The 20,070-nt window shown below is 47.7% G+C and overlaps 1 protein-coding gene and 1 long non-coding RNA gene across 3 annotated transcripts in view; one reads left to right on the forward strand and one right to left on the reverse strand.

Moving 5' to 3' along the window:
- Glut4ef (Glucose transporter 4 enhancer factor) overlaps window positions 1-20,070 on the forward strand; it is a 90,026-nt gene that overhangs the window by 43,173 nt on the left and 26,783 nt on the right. For both annotated transcript variants that reach the window (XM_071715651.1, XM_071715652.1), the window contains exons 3-5: window positions 9,911-10,122; window positions 10,442-10,749; window positions 13,203-13,274. In XM_071715651.1, coding sequence (XP_071571752.1) covers window positions 9,911-10,122; window positions 10,442-10,749; window positions 13,203-13,274 — 592 coding nt within the window. The remainder of the gene's footprint in view (window positions 1-9,910; window positions 10,123-10,441; window positions 10,750-13,202; window positions 13,275-20,070) is intronic.
- Window positions 11,943-18,404, reverse strand: LOC139777951 (uncharacterized). Its single transcript, XR_011719449.1, has 2 exons — window positions 18,258-18,404; window positions 11,943-12,066 (listed from the first exon to the last, which is right to left on the reverse strand). It is a non-coding gene; the product is annotated as an uncharacterized lncRNA (long non-coding RNA).

Consider the following 20,070-nt stretch of genomic DNA (forward strand, 5'->3'; position numbering starts at 1 on the left):
TCGACTTTTCGTTTACATCAGTGTGGATAAAGTCGGTCCTTGACCCGAGGATCCTCTCGAAAAGGACATGCGAGGAAATCCGTACAACGTCCGGCAGCGGTGTCGATCTGTAATTGTGGACAGGTAAAAAAATGCCCGGTACTTTTTGGTAGGAGCGTGCACACACCTGGCCCTGGCACGACCTGCCCCACGTGAAAGGAAAGGTCGTCGAAGAGAAATCGAATGCCTTTCGAAGCGCGATGGTATCGGCGACGAAAGCGCTCACGAACCCGGGTTACCGTTTAGCGAGACCTTGTATCGCGTCCAAGGTTTTAACACGCCGTTAGAATTAATCTGGTGATTGTACAAACGTTAGACAGCTCGTAACGGTGTAAGCAATCTTTCTGTGTGATCCGCGATAATATTAAAATTATATCTGAATCTTCACAGAAATGTGTGTGTACAGTGGTACTTCAAGAGTTCCGATTTATTCGAATACTTTTCGCAAAGTAAATAGTGCACATGAATAAAACGAAATAGATTTTTAATATACGTGTTGTATTACGGCATTTTATATGAAGAAGTCGGTTCTTTGCAGAGTTTGCGCGATTTTTAAACGACGGCTCAGGGAGTTAGAAAACCGGGTTCACGTAAGTGATTTGCGCCAAGGTATTTCTCCGTTACGTCGTCGAGGCACCGTTTATTCTTTCTTTTACCTTTACACGCAACCGTGCACGCCACATGGTGCAACGTGAGTACCTGCGCGTGCGGGTTTGCGATAATTGATGCCGGCAAATTGAGCAACGTAGCAGCACTCTTTCCTCCCGTGACGTAATTCCGTGCACTCTGCGCGAAACGATAATCATTGTGCCGGGCAATTTTTGTATACGTTTTCGGCTTTCGCTCGCACGATTACTTCGTTTCAGGCCGCTAGTCGGTAACGAGAACAATCGGGCTTGACGACGAACGAAGGAAAATAGCTGCCCGGTAATAATCGCGATGTTCGCGTGGGTGCCCCGCTGATTTGACTCGTATGTTTCCCTCGCGGGGTACATTTTTAGCCGGTTTGCACACGTTACTCGGCTCTCGTGCATCGATAAAGAGCATAACGCGAGCATGGGGGACGCGAGATGGGGATCGGTGGAAACGCGGAGAAACGGAGAGGAGGACGAGACGATAGCCGCGAATAGATACGGGATGTGGATAATCCAAAATATAACTTGACGGGCTGAATAACTCCCATCGCCGCCAGTGCCACGTCAACGGGCGCAGTGAGTCAGTAGGTTAGCTTACGTAATTTTCGGACGGCAGTTCTCCGCGCACCGGCGAGGAGGCGGAGGCCCCGACTTGCGGTGTCGGGAATTAGGTCGATCAATACCTACGCGGCCGCGCTATATAGGTCAGGTGCACTACCACGCTCCGTGTATGCGACGACGAGCGCTTGGTCCCCCTTCCCGACACCTAGCAACCCCCGCGTGCCACCCACTCCCGGTCACGAGCCACCCACCGGGAGCCGGGACAAAACCCACCACTCCCGCTTTCAACTCAAAACTCGGCCATTCCCTACTTTCGTTCTCTCGCGTCCCGCTCCACATACCCGCTCGCGACGAGTTAACGCGTTAATTGACTCCAATCAGCTTGGTCCAGCTGGTTCTTGCGAAAGATCGAATTGGGTGATCGTTATCTCGGTCGTTAGTGCCGCGGAATTCGCCTGGAATGCACGAGACTGTTTGTTCTCTTCAATTCTCGTGCAATCGGGGAACGCGGAAGTGAAGAAATCGAATAAACGAGGGCCTTTCTCTCACTCGAGATCGAACGATTATCGCGATAATATATAATAATAAAGAATACTTTCTACATAAACGCTTATCTTGGATTTTCCTATGTATGACAAGGTAATAACATTCTTAAACTCCGTTTTGGACTAGCAGCAAAACGTCATGTCAAATAAATGTTAATATTTACAAAATGGTGAAAAAATAATGATAACTACTTCGTCAAATATACCAAATTGTCGATCGAACGCACATGACTACCTGAAAGCGCTTTGAAGGAGAAACAAGAAATGCATGAGTCACGTATGGCTTCGCACGTTGTATACTTTGTGCTAAGTCGAGTTAAGCTATTTGCTCCATGACCCACAATAATCATCAAGGTATCGAGTCGCGGACAGAGGAAGCATTTTGCAAAGCGAGGAAGGTTTCGCAAGCCTATTCGAGCCATACACACGTACGAATGGTTTCCTACCGGATTGCTCTGTCCAAAACGCGCTAAATCCCCGCTCCCATATTGGGAACCTGACCTAGACCAACGGCGTTCGCCGTGGGCAACCGAATCTCGTATAAGAGATGCGCGAGGCTGAAGATAGAAACATTAGAGGATTGTCCGTAGCCGTCCGCAACCTAGACACACACTCGCCAAGGTCCCGCGCGACAAAATACGCCGGCACCAGCGCGCGCGCGATCTTGACCTACACAGCGCGCGACATGCAGATGTCATTTTAATCATGTAGCGGCCTCGTGCGAAGCGAGAGAGAAATTATACGAGGGAATTATGTAAACCGTGATGTATTATCGGCATTTCGCTCTCGCCCAAAAAAAGAGACCTATAAATCCCAAAGCGTGGAACCACCGCGTGACGGCTACCGGCGCGGTGGAACCGGTACACACGTGCACGCATACGCATGCACGCCCCGTAGATCATTCCGAAGTGTGTAAGCAGCAAGGTGTAGTGCCGGTCTTATCGGCGTTACACGCCGTTTCCACGCCGCACCCTCATTCATATTTCACCGTTTCGCTATCGCGCCGTGACGTCACCCATCGACCGGAGACAGGTGGACGCATGGCACGCTTCCGGTTTGTCGAACGCCACTGTTCACACCTCTCTTACGCACCTAGGAGATTTGATGAATAAACGAAATCGCTCGACGTCGCCCGGCGTCGTCGACGCCTCGCGCGACGTCTTACGACGGGATGTTCCGAGGGTGTCGAGGCGGTGGTGATATACGGCGGTGGGTGGTTAAGGTGGCCAAACAAACTGTAGGTCGTGCCAGACTGGGGGGCCGCGGATCTAGGTCGATCGATACAGCTACGTACCTACCGGCGCACCGGATAAATGGGTCAGGTACACGGAGAGGAGGGGTACGCGCTTCGTTTTCATCCCGCTCGTTCTCGTTCCCTCCGCTTCGTGTCACCGTGTACGCGGCGCCTTGCATTTGCGCGGTCACGACGGTCGCTACTTGTTGAAGAAGGAGAAGTAGTTTATGAAAAAAGACGATAAGGAAGAGCGCGAAGAAGAAACAGGAGGAGAAAGGAAGAGATGAAGAAAAAGAAGGAAAGATTTTCTCCAAGACAATTCTCGGTCCTTTCCCCGCGTGTCGCTCGGTCAAGGGGTAGGTTGCTAGTCTAGCCTAGATGGCGAATCTGGGACAATGAAACCGTTACACGTGCACCAACACACGTCGCAGCGCGGCATGTGCACGTCGTATGCATAGTGGTGTGAAAGATGCGAGGACCTTGTCCGGGAAAACTTTTCTTACGAGCTAGGGAGCGGGATAAAGCGATCTCTTGTTTGCTGCTAAGTGAGTGTACCTACTTAGGGACGAGGAAGTACTCTTCAATACGTTTACAATAACAGTATCTTTCACGTAGCTATTGCTCTGAAGTATGTTTTCCCGATGATAAACTCCTTAAAGTAGATCTTGTTCAAATTAGCAGGAAAGGATATTGAAGAGTTTTCTATCAGCTTTGAGGAAGAGAGCGTCAATTGCCAACGCGAGTGAAATGGAGCGAATTATATGAATCGTAATTGAAACGTCAAATAAAACTGTTTTATAAAAATTTTGTTTACAATTGGACAATTCCACCGCTCGTACACTCCTATGCATTATGCAGATGCACGTAATGGTATTCGCTTTAGCCGTGCTCCGAAGGTTACAGTCGTTCTATATTTTTACATTGTACGCCTGACATTGAGCTCTTTATTATCACTTTATTATCATTAATTAGTTTCTGGAAAATTGGTTATTCTCAAGGTCAATGATAATCAGTATGCCTAGCTTTGTACGAACGATATTTTACACGAGTTTGAAGAATGAGGAATAGAAGATGAGGAAACCGGGAAAGATCCTGCCAATTCGTTGCATATCCTTCCTGCTGGCAGAAAAATGGAAATCTGTGCGTCCCGAGTTCGCTTCTGCGAAGGGCGTCGAGCGATAGGCGAAGGGCGATTTCCACGTGCCCTACGGGAGAAAATGGATTTCTAGCACAAGGACGTCGGCAACGGGGCCGAGTCCTTCGAGCGTTCCCGTAACGCAAAGCGGGGAATTGGGTCGCCGCGTGAGGCCGGCGAAGTTGAAATCAGGTTGGCCGGGTTGTCCTGACGCGAAATCAGGCCGCTCGATACAGGCCAGCCGGTTGCCCGCGTTTCCGTATCCAACGCGACTGACCCCCGTCGCACGACTCCGTAACCCGGATACCGCCGGAAACTGGAACACCCCGTACCCGTGTTTTTCGTACGCGGCGTCTCCCGAGGGAGCCGCGCGCCCCCCGCCCGGCCTTGCTCCCGGCGATCCCAGGAGAGCGCGATCCATCGCGCGCCATCGCCGCCACTTTTCCACCGCGGCGCGGGAAGGTGTCTCGTTCTTGGACACGCGAGGGCCTAAGGAGGGCGCGGATCTCGGGTCGCGTGCCCGCACGGTATTCGCACGGTCTCGCTTTGTGCGCCCGCGGGGGAGACGTTGCGCGCACGGGAGTGGTCGTACACATGGTGCGCTTACACGCGCATCGTCGTATCGCAATCTTGCCGAGGATATTGCAATGTAGTTGCATTTGCACGCTACTCGCGCAAGAAATAATTCCGTTAGACGTCGATCGAATTTTCTCCCTAGCTGGCGTCTTTCTTCGAAAAGACTATATAGGTGCTATTTCTTATTAAAGCATATTAAACAAAGAAATATTATAAAAATATCATAAAAAATCAACACGTCCGTCAGAGATAAAAATCTATATGCTGCTAATTGCTATTTGTAGATAGCGATATCTGTATCCCGATTTACTGATGTAACGCGGTTATTTACATTTAAAATTCAATGCGCTGCATGAAAATTGGCGAACGCGAATGAATGGACAAACAAGGTAGCCGCGGAGCTAAACGCTCCATGTCGCAAGCATGGCGGGCAAATGGCGCCACATTAGTCCTTATGTGAACGATACTTAACCGCGCGAACGAGAGACCCTCTATCACATGCACACGTGCATGAGCTTCATCGGACCGTTGGATGGTAACCTAGTTTCGCGTGCGCTGAAACATTCAGCGACCCAGTTACCCCGCGGCGAGGATACCGCGCCGCGAATACGGATCAACAAGCTTCCCGACCTATATAACGTCCCGGATCCGCGGGCTGCATTTCCGAGCGCGAAAGCGTGCGCTCCGGTGGGATCGATCCGTTCGCGCGTTGCATCGAACGTCGCGCGGCGCGGCGCGGCGCGCCGTCGCCGTCGCCGTCCTCCGTTCTCCGTCTGTCCGTTCTCGTCCGTCCATTCGTCCGTCCGCCTGATGCGCTTGGAAAACTTTATCACGCGATTTTCCACGCGAAAAATTGCGACCAGCGCGGAGTTGCTTCTCGGATTGCAAGCCCGTCAAACCGCGTACGAGAGTTGGACACGGAACAAAGTTCTTTTTTAGAGAGCGTTTTTTTTTTAACGCGAATCTGACTCTGACGCGGATGCGAACCGCGCTCGTTGCTGGAGAACCGTTAACGATCTTCCGTCTACGTAACGTTACGCGAGCGTTGCTGGAGGTAAATCGACGGTTCGCGTTTCGATTCTATGGTCTGCGCCCGAGACAATCGTTCGGGGGAAAAAAGGAGGAGAGAAATCGGCGGACGTGCGCTTAACGATCCATAAACCGGCCGGCCCATGTATATCTGTCGCTGCGTATGCAACGCGTAACTCACGCGCTCGTCCTCCAACTGATCGCGTTGCGTAACGTTATGTCACGACGCTAATAGCACCGCGTGTACTCGCCGGCTATGCAGGCGTGTGTACCACTTTACGATTTCCACCAACGAGCTCGATTGACTTGTCAGAAGGTGCGATACGTATCGGCGCGGCAGCGGCGCATAGCGTGGCCGCATAGCGGATAGATACGCCGCCGTGCCATGAAGCTGTTCCCGCTAATGGCTTTATGGTCACCTCAGACTCTCTACTTGTGCAAAGATCGGACGTCAATATTCACTTGACTTGCAGATTTCATTTGGAAACGAATATCTCCTTCTTTTTTCTAGGACTCTATCCATATATTCATATAAAATTATGAAAATAAATTAGAAGAGCATAAATACACAAAAGAGAACTTACAAGTTTTATAAATTTGTAAATATTATAACTATTCCTATAAACAAGAAATTATTAGCTGAACTTTATCAAAAGTTCCATCGTCAGGCTTGGTATTAAATAAAAAAGAAGATTAGAAAAACGAAGTTCTCTTTGAAGAAGGGAGTAAACAATTTCTCTCTAAATGAGGAAAAAAGTGTTGGTGATGACAATGTTGCTCTGATTTTGCTGAAATTTTGTTTTCAATTTTATTCGAAATTTAACGAACCTTTTGCTTCGAACATTAAAATTATTTAAATAAATAGAATAAAAGTACACGAAAGAAATTAGTTTCGCGAGTTTAATTACCGTGATGCGATTTAAAATCTGTTCGTGTTACGAAATTCTTGTCGAGCAAAAATAAGTTTTTTCGTCAGGAAATGTCGCGATGAATACCGCAAAGATGCCTATCATCGTATAAAACGGAACGTAAAGAGCGGTTGCTCGCAGTTGCCTAGTTAAGTTACGGACGCGAGTATACTCGGCAAATAGCGTTGCATTAACGCGACAATCAGAGTGAATGAAAGGCAGGGAAAGGTCCTCGGCCGAAACCTCAATTCTCACGGCCCAATTTTTTTTCTGCCACTTACGCGCAATTCGCACGCGATATACTCGAAGAATCGGTCCCAGCCCACCTTGGGGCGTTTCGGCGGATTCGTAAATCCAAAATCCACTTAAGTGGCAAGTAAAAGGAACCGCGCCAATTTACTTTCCTTCTCGTTGCTGTAAAATTCCGCGCACGAAATACGGCCGCGGTCGACAAGCTTCCGCTTCGCTCGTGACATGCCGGCGAGGACACATCTCACACATCTCGACGAGTTTAAAATCTATGCAACCTTTTTTTCATACGGTTCTTCTACTACTACAGCTACTCACGTCGTGCATTTATCAAGGCGTGTTTTTTGTTTCAATTCTGTCTCGAAGTTGTTATTGCTTAATAATTGATATTACGTGGTATCGTGAATAATCGGTATTATATAATACGATGACGGTGTGTATTTGTAACGAACCGACTGGTAGGCGTGCATACTATTTTACATGCTAATTTTCAATGTCAGTTTGCAAAGTATTCAGCGCTACGTATTCCCTTTTAAAATTTGGCCATTTCGAGAGAAGATCAGTTCCGTTCGATTTCGTTTATTATCAATTTTCGGATACGACAATACCGCGGATCTTCCGTTTAACATCTCCGAGTGACAGGAAAAAGGAGACCGGATTTGTTCGACTGAAATCGTGCTGAAACGTACAAGCGTAACTCGCAGTCAAGCGTGCCGAATGCGCGCAGAGGACGCGAGCGGAACGGCATGGCAGGGTTAAGGGGATAGATAAAAATCCGATCCGACGAGCCGTAATGGATGGAGCTCGTTCGAGAGAGAGCGGTAAACGACGCGTTTTCCGGCGGTTGCTTCTTGTTTTCAACGGGCACTCCCGAACGAATTACGCGCCGGCGGATTCCCTCGCATAAGAAATATACACACCCGGTTCTTCTTAATTACCGCCGTGCGTCGATTATTCCCGAGCTCAATTCCTCAATCCGTATCGGTGTAATTCACATATACCAGGTATACCCGGGTAACGGTAACAGCCTCAACCTCAAAAGTAAACGGGGGGGGGCTTCCCCTCGCGCCGTTCCAATTAAACTCCTTGAATTTGCTGCTTCCGCGGCAATCATAAGGCGATCGTAATCTCGCAATTAACGGACAACGGTCGTGTGAGTGTATCGAGTGTATCGCGAGTCCGGGAGGCCGTGAAAAAGAAAACGGGAAAGTCAGAGAAATGAAAAATATGGTAAACGCAAAGATTTACGAGAAACCTTTGGATTTTCAAACGGACAGAAACGAAGAGGGCGTCGCTTAATTAGCGATATTTATTTATCGTTTAGCTAAAAATTTGTCGGCAAAATTTCGTTAAAGAAAAAAGAGCGACTTCGATTCCGAAGGCGGTTTGTAAAAGTCGTCTCGATAGAGACTCGAGGCGTTTCTCCGTTACTGCATCGGGCTTGAAGGAGTAACCTTCGCCTGCCTTCTCGCCTGTTCTAAGTGGCGCGACACATATAACGGTTGGTACACGGGGGAAACGGGACAGCTGTGCAGAAGTGTGTGCTTGGGAGGTGTTTCTTTCGAAATACCGGCTGGTACGTGCGTCATTCTCTATGCCGGCCGGCGTTCTATGTTTCACTTTCGACTCTCGATGTACCGCTCCGGGAGTGGAACGGCTGGCTTAGCGGCGACGGCAGCGGCCTTGACTACGTCGTCGTTTTCGCGCCCCCTCTCTGGCGTTTTTTGTCCTTCGTACAGCGTAGACTCTTGAGAGGGCCTGCGCCACCTTCTTCGGGAGAGCCCGCTATTCCTAGAAGCAACGCTGTACAATAATCATCTCGAAAGCTGCATCGGACAGTAGCGATATAACGCGTTTATGCGCCGTCTTTGAAAAGAAAGACGCGAGATTCTTATAAAAAATGGTAACAGTTTAAATGTACAAAGATGATCCTTCTATTCTTGTTTTCTATCATTTTTTATTTATTATTATATCTTAATATATTACGATAACTTGAGAGAAAAGGATATACCTATTATTCAGTATCAAAATTGGTTCTCGTGTGTTATGTTAGCTACAAATATTATTGAAATGAGAAGACAATTTTCATTTCTAATTTTCTAGTAAATTTCTCTCGTCCGAAAACAGATTGTGATGCATTATGTACTTTGTATCTCTTGTTGATTTACATTGGTCACACATCTCACCTGGTCAATTTGTCCGGTCGGAGAAAGCACTCGTAATCGTAGGAAGGAGGAAACGACGGCGACCCGTGCGGGCGTCTATATACGAACGGTACATACTCCGCGTGCAGTATTTACGCGGAAATCTATAGTCTTTCCTGGAAAAGTAACTATATCGGCTTATAGGTTCTCTGCCACCGGGTATTACCGTACCGTACCGTACAACGGCGATCTCGCTCGGCGCTCCGAAGTGAAACGGAGAGACGGCGAACGTATCATTTTATGCGGTTTCAGGAAAACGTAATTCCAGAAACACCGCGCGTTACTCCAGCGTCGATTACCTTCTATGCTGTTATTCGGCGAGGGCTCTTAAGGAAATTACTTTGGGCCCGTTTTGCCACAATATACTTTGTCGCAAGATCTACCGTTGTATTATACCGCCGTTTAAAGGCGTTGTCGGTTCTCCGCTCCAAGATCGACGGATCGACGTTACAGATGCGCCGTGCCGCGCCGCGCCGCGCCGCGCGCCGTCTCTCTTCGTGGAACGCGGGAATGTCTAAAATTAATTGCTTCCACTGAAAAAGCGATTATCGAGAATCGAGGCGGGTATCCGTTATCCCCGAACACACGTGTTTCGCCGGAATATTCCTCCCGATTAATCGAGATAAAATCTGAAACTCTTTAATTCGCCGTCGCGAATAGTGGATCGTGTTTGAACTGTTTGAAGTAGGGTAATAGTGAGTTCAATTTGAGCGACGTGCGGCGTCGCTCGTACAGATGTACGCGTATGTGCTATAACATAGCGAGACTATAGCCATGTGGTAATGTATATTTCAGATCCAGGAAACGACGGCCAAGCTCGAACAATGATTCCGAACGGACATACAGCGGTTGGGGCGAGAGGGTGCTCTGCGGACGTGAGGGTTGTCGCACCAACGAACGCGGTGATTGCATGGACGAATGCGCTGCCGCCCTGGTCCTTATGTCGCTCTCGTGCTCACCTCACAGTCCTCACAACCCCCCGCCACTTCACTGCCAATACAATTACGGTACTACGACTACTACGCTCATTTTTCTGACATTCGCATAAATAAGTACGATATAAGCTGTTGAGAGCAGGCGGAGAGTAAATTCTTTCCTTTATTCGCGAGTTTATTTGTTACTTCTGAATTGTAGTTTTCTTATTTCTAACAAAAATTCCTTTTACAATCTAGTTTTAAAAAATACTAAAAAATAATAAAAATAAATATCGATAAATAATTCAATCGTTTGTTCATATCGTGTGTTATTCACTCGTATAATCGCGAAGCACCGATCGATAAATTAGCCGGGCCGAGATGTATTTAGAAGGTATTTTATCTGCGACAGGTTCTTGGGGGAGTCGTGGAGGCGGAGGCGGCGGCATGATCGCCGGCTCACCGGGAGTCGGCGGTATGTCAAATAGCAGTAGCAGCAGCGGGGCTTCCTGGCGAAGCGGCACTCCCAGTCCACCCCTCAGCGAGGAGGGCGTACCGACAAGGAGTTCCCCGTGTCCGGCGACCTCGCATCCCTCGCACAATCAGCCGCACTACCCCTACAACGCGTCCGGCTCGTCGTCGAGCAGCACCCCCGGCTCGACCACGTTGGACGAGGGAATAGTGCCCGACTATATCGAGGAACAGCACCCACGTAAGAAGGTGAGTAACCTTTTCCGATGTTCACTTTCTCTTTATCGCTAGAACGTAGGGGGCAACGATGCCGATAATCCGCATTGTACGTCGCACAACAAAGTTCGCTGAATGTGCTAATCGGTTTCTGGGGTTGAGGAAACTTCTGGAATCTCCAGAAATCTGTCCGGCAACTTCCGCGGGCCCGTTTCCTCGTCTCACAGCCGATTAACGCGTCGCTTCGAGAAGCTTATTTACCTTACGACCGCCGTAAAGCATTAATGACTTCCGCTGCCTCTTTATCAAACCGTGACCTTTGAAACTAGTTTTCAGAGTCGCGTGTTCGCGCTACTTCTAGAGCAACGAGCTGCCCTCGGCCCGCCGCGCCGGTCTCTGAAAGTCTTCATTGACCTTAATCTTCGTGAATAATGTACGCTCTCGCATCAACGCACACCCAATTCAGCTTGCCAAGTCTCTTAGACGAAGACAAATGATTTTTATGAAAATCAATTTTGCCAACCGTCGCGATCGTCGTTCGCGTTTCTGCGATGCGCGTCGAAGAATTTTCATCGCGCGATTCATTCAAACATTCCATTCGAACGGTCGATGAGTCGATTCAAGTTGAATATCATAAATTTAACATCACGCTGATCAGCTCGTCGGTTTCTTCTGCGTAACTGTGAGATTTGACACGCATTGATAAAAACGTCTTTTACGCCTTTGCATTAGCGATATACAGTATGACTTCCTTGAAGCTTACATTAAAATCACGTTCGAGCGACCTCCGCGATGAGAATACAAGTTCGCCGTGATAAAAATCGGATGGCCTTCGAGAAGCCGCGTCTCCGTGATTAATTCTTTTCGTGTCCGCGTAGTACGTAGTAGCGTAGTAGCTTAATTAACGCCAACGCGTGCGTGCAAATATGATAAGTCTATTGCGTAAGTCATTGGGGCGTGGGGCACCAGGGTAAGCCTTATACGTTACACGCGTACATATCGCTCGATCTGGATTAGATCCGATTCGTTTCCCGGGGTTCTCTCTTGTATTTCTTACGTGCAAAATTGAAAACCGATATCTGCAATTTCGGTTCGAGTTTAAAGACGATTTACAGACGAAGAGTATAATTTACCGCAATTATCGCATTATTGTGAACGGTACATAAATAGAGAATTTGTATCGGAGACTATTTCTATCAAAAATCAATGCTTAACAACATCACAAATTATATTGGTTTCAAATTCTGTTTATATCAAACGCAGATCTTTAAAACATTTTTTTGTTTTGTTTCTAATATTATTTTCGAAACTGGTTTGGCATCATTTGCAGGCTAAGCACTTCATATGGATCTGAAACACAACAAAAGAATAACATTTTTGATTGATCGATACAATGGACGAACTCGACATATTTAATCGACATTGACGAATAACGGGCGCTGTTTTCGAGATGACGGCGAACTAGTTTTCTCTTTTCGAGTGGACGAGCCAGTGAAAACGAAGTCGCTTTCGATCGTTTCGTAACGTGAAACGGCCGATTTTCATGTAACCTACTGCAGAAGAGAACGAGCCAGGAAGAAAACGAGTAACTTGACGTCTTTGGAGATCATATCAATAACTTCCTTTTAAAGAGCCTTAATATGAATATCTGCGATTTTTAAAGATTATTAGTTCAAAATGGAATTTAATTTTGAGTAGCATCTTTTTATTAAAAAATTTATATAAGTTGTCATCTATATATTTTGCGATTAATTTTAATCACTGTTAAATTTTATAATTACTTTGAATATATATTTTTCTATATTGTTTCTTATTCTCAAAATTATCCACTATTTTCCAAAATATCCGAATCTTCTCCGAATCTCACAGAATAGCCTATTTAAGCCAAATGAGCTGATTTCAAACGAATGAAAATGCAGAGCATTTTTACACAAATGCTCTGCGAATAGAATGTTTTGCATTCTGCTGGAAATCGGTGCGAGAGAGAATATCGGTGCTTCTATTGTCCGGTGAATTTAAACCGCGTCAGTTGTTGCGTATTGGCAGTGACGGCAACGTCCCTGACCGGTCAGAGATGCAAGCGAAAGAGGCCTGCAGAGGCGGCCGGAGTCATCTTCGTCGTCGTCGTCGCGCGTGCCAAGCCCGCGCGCAAAATGATGACATAAGCGCGCCGGCCGAGCCAAGGATGTAAACACGCGCGCGGCGATTTTTTGGTATGTCGTAAGACGGCTAACAAGCCGGACCTTGAAGTATTATCGCCCCGCGCTAATCTTAGGTACGCGGCGGCGGTAGCGGCGCACGCTTTTGCTGCTTTCGGCCGCTTGTACGGGAAATCGCGCGGCTCCCCGCGCGACGACGACGACGACGACGACGACGGCAAGGCGGATGGCGTTCCGCTCCCGAAATAGCCGCTAAGATGAGCGTGGCCCCTTAACTAACCGGCCGGATTGGCTAAAACCTGCCTCTCTGTTTTATGGCTTTTTCAGATTCGAGCGAAAGTCAACCAGGACCCGATCGAGACGGAGCCAGGCGCTTGCGCGACTTTCGAAAGCGAACAGGTAAGCCCGATTTGCGTTCTCCGCGTAACCGGACACTCCGCTCGCTTAGAGATCTCGCAGGTGCGCGAAATTGCAGGCGGCGAAACTCCTTTTTAACCCTAGCAGTGTCGGATTATTTCCGCGCAAACACCGGCAGGAGGTGGGCGGGTGTCTACTTTGCACGCGCGGTGTCAAGTCACATTTCTTGACTTTACAGTTCTTCAAATTTCAAATATCAAAAGTTTATTTTTAAAAATTGCTTTGATGGAGAGATTATTATGTAGCGTTTGCATTTTTGTTTTACTAATAGATGAACGCAAAGTACACTTCCCACTTCTTAATAATTTTTCTGAAGGGGTTAATTCCCCTTTGTTCGCATCTTACATATCATTTTCCTTTGGGGTTAAACCACTTTGAACATTTGTTTTAACATTAACGTCGAAAGCGCGGCGGAAAGCATCCCGCGATGCAATTTGCATTCGAGATGCTTATGTTGTTACTACGCCCGTTATCTGAAATCGTAACACCGAATAAAGATAAGTAATCTCGCATGCTCATCGCAACAACAGTTATTTTTTCCTCTAAATTATCTCGAAGTGTAGCAACCTATCGATATCTGGAGTGCGGAGAAATCTCCGGGTTGAAAAAGGAAGCGTCAGTGATTGACGTCGTGCGCAAATCACGGGTGCGATTCACGGGAGAAGCCTCCGTTATCGAAAAGCGCAGAATCGCTGGCGAAGCAAGCGGTCTCCGCGTGCAAGCGCGACTCGAATCTACCACTATCATCACCACCACCACCACCACCACCACCACCATCACTACCGCCGCCACCTCCACCTTCTCTCCATCTCCAATCCACCTCCTCTCGGATCAATATTATTCGTAACCTAGTTTACACCGAAGGTTCCTACTTTCACCGGTGGTTGCGAACGGCGATCGTTTAAAGTCATTCATCTCGATTCAATCGTGCCGATGATGTCGTCAGACGAAAATATGCGCGTCATCCGCGATGCTGGACCGGGAATCGTTGCGCTTCGATCAGGCCCGCTGATCATTCACGAAGTCTAATACGCACGGTTTCAACTTTCACTCGCGAATATCTGTACTTTGGAGTGACCAGATTTCCGTGGACGTGTCCTTTTTCTGAACATCGTCCTCGAACGTTCTCGTGTCTTCTTTTTCTTACCTTTTTTCTTTGCCTTTTGTGCTTTTCGCTTCCTCTATAGTTCCGAGTTTCAATGCATTATTAAAGAATCAGATGTGTGACGTTTTCGTCACCTTATTAAAATTTCAAAATCCCAAACGGAACAACCAATGTTTATTTCATTGATACATTCAACGAATAAAAAAAGTAACTTCGTGGAGCAATCTTGACTTGATAAGAGAAATTGGAAATATACGTAGACGTTTCGCCCCGCTTTTCGAAAAACTAGGGGGAACGTCCCAGTTTCTTCTACCCCATTGTCCCAGTCACACCCCGAGAGAAAGATGGCCACCCTACCTGCGATCTCGCTCGTATCGGCGCACCTGACCTAATTGACCGACTTGGTGATATCTCCGCGAACACGGCGACCCAAGGTCGTCGGCGTCGTTCCCTAGATTCTCTCGTCGCTTAGCGCTCGTCATCGCGAGAAAGGTCACTCGATCGAGATAGGAAAGAGAGATGATGCCACCGTTCCCATATCGCGGCATCCATGAACGGCGATATCGGCAGGCGGGGAAGGAAAAAGAGAGGGGGGCAGAGAGAGAAAGAGAGAGAGAGAGAGAGAAGGAATAAAAAGGAGGGACGGTCAGGAAGTTCCAGCCGAGTGTATTGCATTGTGCAACGAGTGCGACAGAGTGCTACGCTTCCTCCTCGCTCCCTCCCCCTGGACGCCCGCTCCTCTACACGCGTGTTCGACGCGCGCGCGCACGCGTGCATTGCACACACGCGCATCCACGTGCGCAGTGCCGTAGTCGAGCGTATCGACGGGAGTGTATCGAGTGCATTTTATGCCGGTGGAGATTTCCTTTGTTTCCGTCACGTGCCTGCGGCCGTAATGCCTCGATCGAACGTCACAGGCATGAGATCACGATCACTCGGCAAAAATCGCCGAGGAACGCGGACGGTTTTCCGGGAATTATTCGATAAACGAGCCAGCCAAAAGCGTCAGGGCGTATCTCTTTAAACGAGAAATGTGTACGCTAATGAAAAAAAATTACATTACATTCCAGCGGAATTCGCGTTTTTCAGTCGCTCCGCTTTACGGAGCAAAATTTCCTCGCCGGTTTTCCTTCGTGCGCGGAATTTTGTCATTTTCCGAGTAAACCTCTCAAAAGTGAACATTGCAATTGACACGGATTAAACTCTATCGAAAGGTCGTGCACGCGCGTTGCGCGGCACGTGGACCTAGATCTTCGAACCACGTGGAAACTGGTTTCTTTTTTTCGATCAAATGTCGAAACCTAGCTTCCGTAATGGCTTAGGAAAACCTAAACCCATAAATATGTAGCTTAGATAGGTTGGTCCAGGCAGACATGTTTGTACAATTTTATCGTATCTCATCGATGTCCCTTTTCTAAAATTCAGGTTGAATCGTCGCTAAAGCAAACGAATGAGAAGCGAAACAAACGGTTTCTGTATAGGATCCATAGAAATGCATATGCCGTACCGGCAATTACCCGAAATTGCCTTCGCGGCCGCGCGCATACGTATCGGATTCAGGCTGAACCCTTAAAAAGTGCGGATTGTGGCCGACGTGAGCCAAATTCTATTAAAATGCGGCGCGCACGCGCCGGAATATCCTCGTCCGTCGGCATACGCCTGCACATGGATCTCTATCTCGGAGCGGTAACACGCGCGAGGACCCGGCCCCGGCGGCGCCGTTGGTGCATCGCGTCGCAGTGCACACCACGTGACGTCACCACGAGCGGCACGTGCCCCTACCCCTGCCCGCGCCCCCCGGTGCCCTCGAACGCAGCATCGCACGGTGGCGAGGGGATGGGGCGCGGCAGGACGGGGGGCCAACAACGAGAGGGGGCGGTAGAGGTGCGGAGGAAGGTAGTTAAGGTCACCGTGGCCCTGACTGCACGCGCGCGAAATAATATCGGTGTGCTACCGTATGTGTGGCTTTCTGTGTATCTGTGTGGGTATGTGTGGGGCATACGTGTGGCGTGCGTGTGCACGGGTGTGTCCGTGTGTGTGTGTGTGTGTAGTGAGTTGTATGCAGCGCGCGCGGAGAACGCACGGAAGATTTATTTCTAGTTCCGCGTGCTGCCGCTTTTCTAACCAAGGTTTCGCCGGTTAGATGCACGAGTCGCGCACGAGTGTCCCAATGACGGACCTTGACCGTCGGCTCCGATGTTCGGACGGTCGTCATACCGTCTGGTGATCGCCGCGGATCTTTCTATAGCGATTATACTCCGCGACGAACTTTTCCGATTATCGCTCGCAGTACGTAGCAACGGCTACCGGTCGCTCGACACTATTACGACACGCGACGTATCTTTCCGTGACGATGTCATTATTTCAGCTCCAAAATGAGTCCCTTGTAGAATTTAAAGGAGGAAACTCGGTAATGCTAGCTTGATCGAAGGACTCGGGTGTGAGCAGTGAGCTCGCAAATTTGCCTACGAATATCACGGATGAAGTCAAAGATCTTTAAAAATTTTATCGAATATTTAACTTTTTATTTTGCCAAAGATGCGATGAACAAAAGTATTATTTTTACTGCTTTATGGCTCTGGCGACAATATAGTTTTATTGTCCGGATAGAAAGCAAGCAGATCCCTTCCTCTTGCGGTCGAAATTGAAAGAAAGAAAAGAAAAATCTTCAGGAAAGCCTTCTTTTCTTTTAAAAGAGGATTCCGTCCTTCTGTTCCTCTTGCCTTTTTTAGATTTTTTTTTGCTCACTGTTTTACCTCGACTAAGAAAGAGATTTTTGTTTCGACCGTAAGCACACATTCTTCATTGGATACAAAAAGAGTTTTATACAAAACGTTCGAGTTTTATACACGTTCACTCAAAGAAACGGATTTACGTGAATCTTGCTTTTATCTCGAATTGCGACTACAAGATCTAAAAACAGTTTTGCACCTTTTTTCGCCTCATGTTACCGTTTATATCGTTTCGACGTTTTCTATCTCGACTCCGTTCCGCCATATTTGTTAGATTCCATCCATATATAGAATAAATCATTCATATCGCGTAACACGCTTTCCGCGTTATCTCCCGGTGGATCATGCAAATTGCGTGATCGCGAGGCGAGAAAGAATATTCTGTGACGCATGCGATTTGAACTTGAAAAAGCGCCCATGCCATGTATATCGAAACACGTCGGAGACCGCCCGCGCCGATGCCGGTCGTGTCGGCATTTGCGTGCGTGCTCCCGCGAGTTCTGGGCCGCCGGGTCGTATTCTGACACGTTCGTCCACCTTACGTAATACGCGTTGCGTAAACTTGACGTTAGCCGTAATGCTCGCCATACATATTTCCGCGCGCCCGGCAACAACCGGGGCTCGGGGCTCGGGACTCGGGAGGGATCTCCGGCCTTACCGAGCGACGTAATCGTACCCTCCCGTATCGCTTCCGCGCTTTCGCTCTGATCCTCAGATGCTCGCCGTAAAAAACGAATAGACGAGTTAATCCCAATTAGCGTAGTTTCCTGCTGCCGCGATAATTAAATTTTACTTTTTTTTCCCCCAAACGATTGTGTATTTCGCAAAAGCAATTTTACAATGTGGAAGAGTTACGCGCCGGCAACAAGTTTGCAATATAACAATAAAAATCCATCGACAATCGTTTCGGAGTCGTTGACAGTGCCGGTAAAATAATTTGTAGAGAGTTGTAGAGAGAAAAATGAAATTGATTAGAAATATCCGCGTATCTCTCGCGAGTTAGAAATATAAATCCTCTGTGCACGCTCATGTTGCACAGATTGCAGATATTATCTGCCGCGCGTGCAGAGTCAGGGCCATTGCCTGGCAATATGATTTCTGATTATATCATTTCTGATAATATCTCACCGCGTATAGGACACTTCCTGATAAAAATTGAGAGAACGTCGCCTCTTTCTGTATATTACGCGAATTCCCGGCCCCATGTCTTCCCGTGACGCAAAACTCGCAATTTCCGTAGCTGACGTCTCTTCTCGGAAATGTAACAACGTTATAATAACGCGCTGGGATTCCACTGGGTTGTTAAGGATTTATCGCCTCGGTCGGACCTGCTGCCGAGCGGCTTCGCCGCTATCAGTTGTAAACGTTTTTATAACAAAATGTCAAACAGAATGATCCGTTCGCATGATGGCGCGCAGGCATCGCATGACATAAGTCAGCGACCATGACATCGGCGCTATGTATATAGGAAACCCTCGCCGTCGTCTTTTTCTTCTCTTTGTCCGCGTCGCTATTAATCCTCATTATAACGCGTAATTGATTGTTTTCTCGAAACATGATAAATACTGCGATCCTGCCTTCAGCCGCTTATATCGAAAACTCAATGAATTTATCTAATTTTTTGTCATTCGCGTGAGTCAAATTCAATTATCCTTTTTATGCAACGTTAACGACTCGAACTTGATTTTTGTCTCAAGGAATAGAAATAAGTTTCCGGACGTTCGTAACGCTTTGTGGGCATTTAGAATTGGTCGCAAAGGTATAAGGTAAAATCGTGTCTCAGTCCGACATTCTTATCGACATTTTAGTTTTGAATTACTTCTGGCATTGAATTTGGCACGTTCTGCAATCTCGCTAGAGATTTTCGACTAGAAATAACAGCGTACCAACTCCGCCCAAGGTCACGGTCGGAAATAAAAAGGAACAGTACTGAGGAAGCGACGTGTCGTATATCATATATTGTTCTTCGGAAGGTCAGATCGGCTTTATGTACAGTTTTAAGAGTTCTTAGTGATTACCGCGGCCTTGTTTGACGTGGATTGTCATTGAATAACTAGAAAGTGGCACCCTTCGGACTAGTAGGAGAGTCTAACGATGAGAAACAGGACTGAGAAAGGGCAGCCACTTTTCAATACGGACAAGTTCTCACTTAATCAATTCAACAGACCCTAATTACTCAATTCAGTAGCTACGAATATTGGATTGTCCTCCGCCTCATGCTGTCCATTCGCCTGAACAATTTCAAATAGCATGATACATTGTTTCCTCATTTCTCTTTATATTAATATCGAAATGTGTACCGATCTATTGTTACGAATTATAAAAAGATCAGGGATATATTTTTACTCTCGTGTATGCCATTTTCAGTCAAATAGAGTTGTTTCCTTAATTAATTCCGATTATTTGTCCGACGCGCGGCAGGATCTTTTCCGTGGAAGAAACAAAACTCGCTCACGGGAAGTTTAATCCCGTACGGACGACGAGAGAGAGCGTCCACAAATTCAGGATCATTCTTACCGCATCCGACAGTCTTCGCACGAGAGAAACTGCAATTGTGGCGTCATATATCAGAAGTTCTCGCCCCGAGAACGATGAGATAATCCCCGTGCGGCCCCGTGCGCCATGCCGTTCGCGTACGCGAAACTTAGGGATTCCGCGCGCGACTCGGATTCCTAAGGCGACGTTACCTCGCCGTCGCGCGTCGTCGTGTACAACGTTGGCGAAAATACAATCAACCGTCCGTCCGGGATGCCGTTACCGGCCGTACCGGTTACGGTTACCGCGCTCGTATCGAGCGCGGGACACGTATAAATAGTTCACGGAGGTCATTAGGAGGGACGGCACACATTAGGTAGGTAGGTAGGTGGAACGGAATTGTTATTCCGCCGACGCCGCCGACGGACGTTCCGGACTCGCTGTCGACGGAGGTATGTCTCTCGCC

This window comes from Temnothorax nylanderi, unplaced genomic scaffold, assembly GCF_030848795.1.
Source record: "Temnothorax nylanderi isolate EJ_2023f unplaced genomic scaffold, tnyl_v1.0 TNYL_tig0169_pilon, whole genome shotgun sequence".
NCBI classification, from domain to species: Eukaryota; Metazoa; Arthropoda; class Insecta; order Hymenoptera; family Formicidae; genus Temnothorax; species Temnothorax nylanderi.